This window comes from Danio aesculapii, chromosome 16 (genome assembly GCF_903798145.1).
Source record: "Danio aesculapii chromosome 16, fDanAes4.1, whole genome shotgun sequence".
Taxonomy (NCBI): domain Eukaryota; kingdom Metazoa; phylum Chordata; class Actinopteri; order Cypriniformes; family Danionidae; genus Danio; species Danio aesculapii.
The window spans coordinates 23690094-23699020 of NC_079450.1; the positions used below are offsets into that span (position 1 = coordinate 23690094).

The 8927-nt window shown below is 37.0% G+C and overlaps 1 protein-coding gene across 1 annotated transcript; it reads right to left on the bottom strand.

Annotated features, from left to right (window-relative positions):
- Positions 1-3022: 3022 nt before the first annotated feature.
- On the bottom strand, positions 3023-8927 carry prdm13 (PR domain containing 13). Its single transcript, XM_056475957.1, has 5 exons — positions 8612-8927; positions 8066-8084; positions 7103-7234; positions 6898-7018; positions 3023-4783 (listed from the first exon to the last, which is right to left on the bottom strand). The coding sequence occupies exons 1-5, from the start codon at positions 8758-8760 to the stop codon at positions 3333-3335; spliced, it is 1872 nt and encodes a 623-aa protein (XP_056331932.1). The 5' UTR covers positions 8761-8927; the 3' UTR covers positions 3023-3332.

Below are 8927 nucleotides of genomic sequence, written 5' to 3' on the forward strand. Positions count from 1 at the left end.
TGATGAAAAGTCTCCACAATCACTTAATCGCTTACACTGCTGCAGAGAAATTTCAATCTTATGGTGGGTCAAAGTGGGTGAAGGATGAGATCTTGCTGGCTTTCTGTGCTTTAACACTCGTGTCTCTCCCCTTCACCTGTCAACTTATTTTCTATAGTGCTGTGTGTTTCAGTCTAAACACCTACAGCTCCAATAGGTTGTGTGGTGGATGGGTGGCGAGGTGCAGATGGAGGAAAGGGAATCATTCTGCGGTCCCGTTCCTTGACCTGGCTGTCAAGGACTGCAATACATCTCGTTTCCCATTCATATGCATTTTTGTTTTCGAGAAATCACTATTGCAACGTTCAACACACAAACCCAACATCCAGAATCCAGTACTTTCTTTTCCATCTATACTTTAAAAAGATGCCATTAAGTATTGTTCTATTGCTACAGGAGCCAAACAAATGTTAATTTTTTTATTGTTTGTAAAATTAATATAAATGTATTTTTTTACCAGTTAGTTGATACTCTGTGTTGGTATTGTTATTTTTCTTTGCCAACAGTGAGAGAGATAACTTGGATATGTTCTACTGTGTAGTTGATTGTTTGAAAAAGTGTAAAGACAAAATATTTCAGGATTCATTAGGAGTGATATTTATTGTGCTTTTGTTTTGGATTTGGATTATGATCATTCTAAAACAACAGTGAATCTGAATGTATTAAAGGGACTTTGGTCAAGTTTAAGTTCATTTTAAAACAATAACAATTCATTTTAAAAAGCACACTATGGCCATTTCCACTTCTTCGTCATCTTTTAAAGGCTTCTAGCCCTGATGACCTGCAATTGTGAGTATAACCTATGTATTAAAAATGCCTATGTATTAAAAAGACAAGCATACTTTTCTCTTTAGTATTGGGTTGTACCACACTATAAAAAAGTTGACTCAACTTAAAATTGTAAGGCAACTTAAATCGAGTGAAGTGCAGTAATTGGTTTCAAGGTTGAGTCAACTCGAAAAAGCTCTACAGAAATGTGCCCCACAATTTTGAGTTGAGTCAACTTAGATTTCTTTTTTATTTTTATTTTTTTTAATTATTTTTTTTTTACAGTGCAGAGATTCTACAGAGTTTTGTTCTAATTCTAATCACACCTGAACATGTATTTCTCAAGGCTGGAGCAATACTTTTCTGGCATTTGGCTACCAAACTTGCCCTGGGTTACCATTTATCAAAAAAAATAAACAAATTTTACATCTACATTCTACATTTTATCATTAGTTATTTTATTTTTTCGATATAATGATTGTATTAAGCATGATGTGTTAATGCTTTGGCAAACTTTTCTAGCTCTCAGACTGTGTGAAAAGCCAACGCAATCTCTTTATCAATCCCTCTTTCTGGTGTTTAATCAACGGCACTAATTGATTATAGCGATGACGTGGGTGAGGGGCACCATGGGGCGGGCATGAACGGGTTCTCGCTGGTTCTCCAACATCTTTTATTTTAATAGCACCAAAAAAAGCTGAAGGAATAATAATACGTATCTAAACATTAAAATTGTTTTTGTTTTGTTTTTTGTTTTTGATCCGATGTAAATATTGTCTGTACAAGTTAAACTGTTCACTCGTACAGAATTTGCACTTCTGCTTTTATCTGATCCAGAATAAGAAATGAAAACAATCATGGTCAGGTGCTAATGCCATAACTCACAGTTCTTGATCTTGTATTGTCAGTACTGAAGACACAGAGGCGATGACTGATAACAGCCGAGGTTTTGAAAGATGAAGTCACACGTGATTGTGTACTGGATGAAGAATGGAGGGAGGAGAAGAATGCAGCATATCAAGGACACACCAATGTGGAGCAGGAAAGAAAATGAAATGGCATAGAATAGCCTACCGTGTGGAGAAAGATTGCTGCTTTTTCAGCGTTACACCAAGTCCTCTTCTCTTAACCTAAAGGGTAAATTTCCGTACCTTCCACGTTGCTGTTTAGATTTGCTCACAACTTGGAAGACTTCACTTTATTCCGCCAGGATGAATTTTTCTGCCTAAATGTATATATTATGAAGAGAGATTTAATTTAGGTAACAATGAATATTGATAGGCTAGGTTTAATGTTCCCATATAATCTAAAAAAATGTGCTTAATATCATCAAGAAAATTATGACACAATTATGATTGAATGAACGTGTGAGGAATTTAAGAAATACGTCTCAGTAAAAAAAATGCTATCGATTTTTACAGCGTAAGAATTCTGTGTGAAATAAAATTATCAAAAAGAATGAAAAGCTTAAGTAATTACGTGTAACGTTATCCAATTATTTGCCTGACATCATAGAAAGAGAAAATCGCTCATTAAATCCTGGTAAATTAGCTTGAAATCGTCTAAATTAGGCTTGTAATATATAATATATATATTAGCCTATATATTAGCAAAAATAGCTAATTAAGTAAGAGTAACCGTGACTTATTAGAAACACACTGTAGTCATACGTTTTAATTTATAGTTCATTTTAAACTGTAGCCTAATGAATCATGTATTCTAACCGATAGTGTTGCATATAGGTCAGAGATGATTAATTTCTCTCATATCCTTAATATTTTTATTATTTCATTTACTCCTTGAATATTGTCTAGACAAACCAGAATTTACTCCAGACATGCAATAAATTGTGTATAAACGATCAAACCTTTTTCAGAACTACCCCCATTTGATCATATATGATCATATTTTTCTTTAAAATGGAATGAGGAAGCAATTTAAGAAAAATATGATCATATATAGAATATAAGTTAGTAATCATAGGAACAGCCTTCAGCTGTCACTAAACAACAAAAAACGTATGATATTCACATTTTGACAAACTCTTCTGCACTAAAAAGAAACACCATTATTTATTTGAAACACCGCCTTTATTTTCATTGGGGTGCCCGTTGATCTGCAAATAATAATAATAAAATAAAAAAATCACTTTTTACATCATGTGCTAAAATGCGTTTGGTAATAAAAAGTGCGGATTTCACAGGTAATTCCAACGCTGTGTTATAAAGAAACGGTAAGACAATATTTATTATAGAAAATACGCATGATCTGTTGTATGACATAAACCCGTCTTTATAAAGTGCAGCTCCACATTGGGTGTGCTGAGATGTCCTCAATTCTAATAAGCATGATTTGAGATCACTTCATGAGTGCCTCCATTGCAGATTTATTTAATTTACTAGGGGAACATTTTCTTTCACAATAATTATATAAAATAAACAAACAATTCATAACTAATTTATATACATGCATAATTTAGCTACTTAAGAGCAAAGTCTGTTTCACTGTGTCCATAGAGTGGTCCATTAATCATTGTTTTTGCTCGATTCCTGGTCGCTCTGATCATCTGTGAAACAAACGTCGACGTCGCTGTCGTTGTCGCTTTTTTGCTCCCCGTCCTCAAACATGCCTTCCATTTTGACGTCGGATTTTTTTATGCTTTGACCAGGATGCCTCGATTTGACGTGCCTCTCCAAATCTCGCCTGCGCACGAGCACCTTCCCGCAAAACTCGCACCTGTAGGGCGTATTTCCCTCCGCGTGCAGGCGGATGTGTTTGTTCAGATTGCTCGGATCGCCAAAAGGCCTGAAGCACACTTTGCATTTGAGTGGTTTGTAGCCTGTATGAGTCCTCATGTGAATCTTCAATCCGTATTTTCGAGAGTACAGTTTGCCACAGTACAAACACAAGTGTCCCTTTTTGGGCTTGCCTGAGCTGGGGTTTGAAGCTGGCAAAGAGTCTAGTCGTGAGCGGTTTTTCTCCACGGCGATTTCAGACAGCTGTTGCGTGTGCATTGCGATCTCTCTGTCGATGTTCGTGATCGAGTTTAGATCTGGATTCAGAGCAGGTGCGCCAAAGTAGTCTGGGTATTTGAGCAGGTTACCAAAGTGAAATTTTAGAGGATAGTATGGGGAACTATATAGGAGCTCTCCATTGTACACTGTGAATGGCATGATGGGTATATTGCAGTCTCCATTGTAGGGTTTTCCCCCATCGAACTGTGGCAAGGAAAACCTCTCGAAGTGTAACCCGGCCGGCAGCTGGGTGTAGCGCGAGGGCGACAGCGCAGGGTGCATGCGGCTGTCAACGTGTTTAAAAGCTGAGGTCTCCTCAAAATGTGGCAGCAGAGGGAAACCACGAATGGCGTTTGCGCAAGGGATCACTGGAGGTGTGCTGTCCAAGGGGTGTGCGCACTTTGAGGGGTGAACACTAGGCAGTGTTTCATTCAGGCCGCGCACTGACTTGATGTTCCCCAGCAGTTTGCTAAACCCAATGCTGTTTGGTTTGACATTAGGCTCATCTCTCGGAACCTCAGCAGGGGAGATCTTCGCAAGGCCCATTGGCTTGAAAGCAGAGCGCACGCCCGGATGGAAACCCATGCTGTTGAGGACAGACGGTGTCCCGCCGAGGCCCAAGATGTGTCCGGGGTTCCTGGCGGAGGTCACACTCATGTCAAGGGCCCTGTCCTGCTCCTCCGCGGTCTGTTTTTTCGCTTTGTTAGCGAACGGTGAGGTAGAGACGACGCGTTTCACCGCGTCTGACATGAAGGTGCTGTGGCCGTTCCGTGGAGAGGACGACGTGTTCGGGATATCCCCGGACTTTGGAGATCTGTTAAAGTTGTCTGTTCCTCTCACTTGCTCGTTGCTCACTAAACTTCTTCCGTTGCTCAAGGCACAGTGGAAATGCACATGAGCCTTCAAGGTATTCGGGTATTTGAATATTCTCCAACAATACCAGCAAATGTATCGCTCCTCACCTGAAACAAAATGTAATAAACATTAGTTGTTATCATAAGTATTAACACTTCTTTTTGCTATCAAACAATGAACATCAATTTAAAGTAAAAAGGTCCTTGATAGAATGCAAACTTTTGGGTTGTTTGTGACCATAAATGTTAGCAGGGGACACAAATGTAAGACTATATTAATTCAGTGGAAACGTTTGGTACTGCACCCTCAACTCTTAACTGAAACGCAATTTTTGATATATCAAACTTTGATATATCTATTTAAAAATAATAGTTTTGTGCACCTTTCGTAAACTTTTTATTAGCATATTTACTGTCTTTTTTCACCAAAAAAAATTAAAGCCAAACTTAATTTTGTGCTTCAAAAAACCGTTTTAGTTGGAATTTTTTCTTTTAGATTCTCATAAACAGGTTGTGACCCAGAACCACAAAACCAGTCATAAGGGTCAATTTTTTTTTAAATTGAGATTTATTCATCACCTGGAAGCTGATTTAATAAGCTTTCTACTGATGTAATATTTGGTCGAGATACTATTTGAAAATCTTGCATCTGAGGGTTTAATTAATTCAAAATGTTGAGAAATAAAGGTCTTAGCTATTTTTGGTATATTTATCCTAGAAAAAGTAGAAAATGAAAGGGAGATTGTCTTAACATAAAATCTAAATAAATATCGAAAAAAAATCTATAATTTTGACTCTTATTGTGTATTTATGTTTATCCCCACAAAAAACACTCGTGCAAAATAAGATTGGTTTTGTGGTTAAGGGTCACTTATAGATTATGCATATAATTTAGTTTTATAAGTGCCCTAAAATGCTAAATATATAAATGCAAATTGATCATTAAAAAATAAATATACTAAACTACATAAACTTTTCGTGTCATTGAAACAAAAAATGGGTTATTTTGGTCGCCCTGGCGAAATTGCACCTGTTTTACAGTAGAAACTTAAGTAATAAAAAATACCTTTTTAAATCAATTTTGATTAATTTATTTGTTTTAAATAACGTTTTTGTTTTGTAATTTCCAAAGCCACGAGTGCCAACTATTCTTCATATGCATGGAGAAGATGAGCAAATAACCTTTCAAGCCTGCAGCCCTTAGTCTTTATCATCACTCCTTGGTCACGTTGGCATGACACCAGTTGGGCAGTCTGGGGTCAATGATATAGATGTAATGATTTTGTAATCCGCAAAACCCCGTTGTTTATTGTCACCATCAAAAGAGCAAGCGCCGACCCAATCTGGCGCTTACAAACCAATACATTGAATAGGGGACTTTCTCTGTTCGCTTTCCCGTGGAACTGGCGGCAGCTGTTGCTTGAAATCGCGAGTCGCATAAGACAATGAGACTGGTCCATCTGTTGACGCTGGAGAATAGCAAGCGTATGTCAAGAAGCGCACCGCGTATTGACCAGAGAGCAGCCCTCACAGTACAGCGTCGCGAATCAGGGCAATATACATCCCACATAAAAGTTTGCATTCACTAGCCAACAATACCTTAAGCAGGCAGCTAATTTACCGTAGAGCACCTTTTTGAATTTATCTCCTTTTGAATACATGAATATTAATGACAGGGTGACATTGGTTAACCCTTCCCCTTGCTGAACACCGCGCATCAACCCAGGAGACTTTCAATAAGACGAATTAAAAGAGGTAATGCATATATAGTGCCACTGAGTATAATCAATCACGTTAATACAGCAAATACAGTAGCCTGCAGTATGTTTACTCAGTTCTATAATTCTCAACTAATCAATAACAGTTACTGCCCCAGACGACAGACCTTTCGATTTACTAAGTAAACAGGGATAATCTGACAACATTCGCAGATAAGCCTATTAAATAGGATTTAAATAGGATTTGCTCGGCTGGTGGCGGGGATGCTTAAAAATTCATAGCCCATGACGACCTGACTCATTTACTGTTCGTTTTAAAATGATTATTGTCGCGTTGTTTAGTAATAGAAACATGCCTGATTTACATGTTTTAATTCTAAAACAATTTTAATGTGGTTTACAAATATGTATTTTATATTTATGTGATATAGTTAAGTGTATTAAAAAATCTTATATATTTTTTCTACTATAATTATTGTGCACTAAAAAATTATGAGGTCTCACCTTTTTCGTCATGTGTTGGAGTTGCCGTTGTGGGAATGTCAAACCATTGCGCCAATGCGTTGGAATACCAAACACTCAATTCCTCTCCAGCTTGAATTTCCCTCAGCACACGGTAAAATATCTTTCGATAGAATAAAAAGTATTAGAATGTCTTATAATTTAGAATCAAATTTATATTTATTTTGTAGATGTTTTTTTTACTCACCTGCCCTCCAGGTAAATCGGACACTGCTTCGAGGTTCTGTTCTTGACCGTTCCTGGCCGCGCGTATTAACCCAATCCAATCTGGAACTGCGCTCCCAGACTCATCCACAAAATCACCCCTAACCAGACGAATCTACAAACACAAATTTGAGTCCTTTTTAATGTTCATTTGTCTCATAACAAATAGTGCTAAAACGAAATTGAAGCGGTTGAAATTGTGGTTTAATTAATCTATTTAAATGTATTTGTACACGTTTTAGATTTTCTTTTGTTGCATTTTTTTCTGAAACATTATTAATTATATCACCCCGAGGTATTTCAGACAAAAGCGCGTTAATGTGGTTTTATTCGGTCTATTAAACAATGGCGATATAATTTTCAAGGAGCAGGCCACATAATTGACTTGATATGAGAAACGAATTTGAAGAGTGTCAAAGCATTTCTATTCTGTTCAAACAAATTAAAGATTAAAGCGTGACATTTGACACAGAGATTGCACCTGATGATCGCCCATGGCCCGCGGCGTTGCATTTACGCGCATCAATCACAGAAGCAGACAGCGTAAAGAGCTCCAGTCTATTTACAACTTATTTAGGAAAGTAAATGTCATTTTTACGTGACGCCTTTTACGCCCATTTAATTTACAAATGCCATACATTTTAGTGGTGGAATAAACTCATTTTAAATACTTCCGAAAAAGTAATAAAAGAAATGATTGTTTTAGGAATAAACTGGTTAAAAAAATATTTGTGCCGTTTTTTTTAGAGATTTGCTTAATACATTTTTTTTCAGTTGTATTTATTAATTTGGTCATTTATTTATTTATTTATGTATTTATTTAATATAAATGAAATAGTCCATTGGAAAAACCAGCCCTCAAGCCCTCAAATTAAATGGGGGACAGGGCATGAAATCTCGCGCAGAAACTCAGGTCACCCTATTAAGGCGGTTAAGTAAAAGGCACAGAATGACATGTTGTCCTGCTAATGTAACTCAATTATTTCCAACTTGACAGCACAAACCAATTAATACGAAGACGCTTTATGAAGAGTGACAGGTCAGCATCGAGACTCAGAAAAGACGTAAACTTTTATTTAACTGCATAAAAATACTTAAATTGTGCTTTTAATAGACGCTTTGTTTCTTTAACATAACGATGATGAAAATAATAATTTCATAATAATGCATTACTAATAACAATAATAGTATTAATGATAATTATTAGTAATATTATTAGTCATTGTACGTTCCCTTTTTATTTCATTTGAGCTTTTATTATTTGTCATTTAGATTAATAAATAAAAAAAATAAATTGAAATGCATATTTACAGACATTGTATTGTACAGCAATTTGCCATCTTGTTTAAAATGTCATGCACGAACGCTTAATTTATTTGTAATGCAAAAAACAAAAATAATTTTTTCAGTATTCATTTTATATCTAAAAAAAACTTCCAAATGTTATAAAATATTGGAAGAAAACGTCTTTCTTTTGGAAAATAAATCAAACGAACTTACCTTCTTTTTGACTCCAAGTTCCTTCCGGTCCGAAACATACTTCCCCAGTTTGAAGATGCCCGGGACCGGTCCTATCCGAAGACCGGCTGGGATGCTGCAGTCGGCGACCACGCTGATAGTGGGTGTCCGAGTCGCTTGCATGGCTGGCTCTGTGTGGGGCTTTCGCTGTCAGAACCAGGAGGACCAAGCAGGCGCTGATTGAGATGAGCAGAGAGTCTGAGATGAGGACAGACTAATATCCGCCCGCCAAGTGACGCGGTGGCGTGTGTGATCCGGCTTTTCTTATGGCGCAGTCAGGTACCCCTCGG

What these genes read in the sequence shown, in the direction of transcription:
- prdm13 (XM_056475957.1), bottom strand. Translation starts at nt 8,760, where the DNA reads ATGCAAGCGACTCGGACACCCACTATCAGCGTGGTCGCCGACTGCAGC. An exon ending in CCGATTTACCTGGAGGGCAG is followed by an intron (nt 7,019 to 7,102) that starts GTGAGTAAAAAA and finishes TTCTATCGAAAG; the next exon opens with ATATTTTACCGTGTGCTGAG. An exon ending in TCCAACACATGACGAAAAAG is followed by an intron (nt 4,784 to 6,897) that starts GTGAGACCTCAT and finishes ATTTTGTTTCAG; the next exon opens with GTGAGGAGCGATACATTTGC.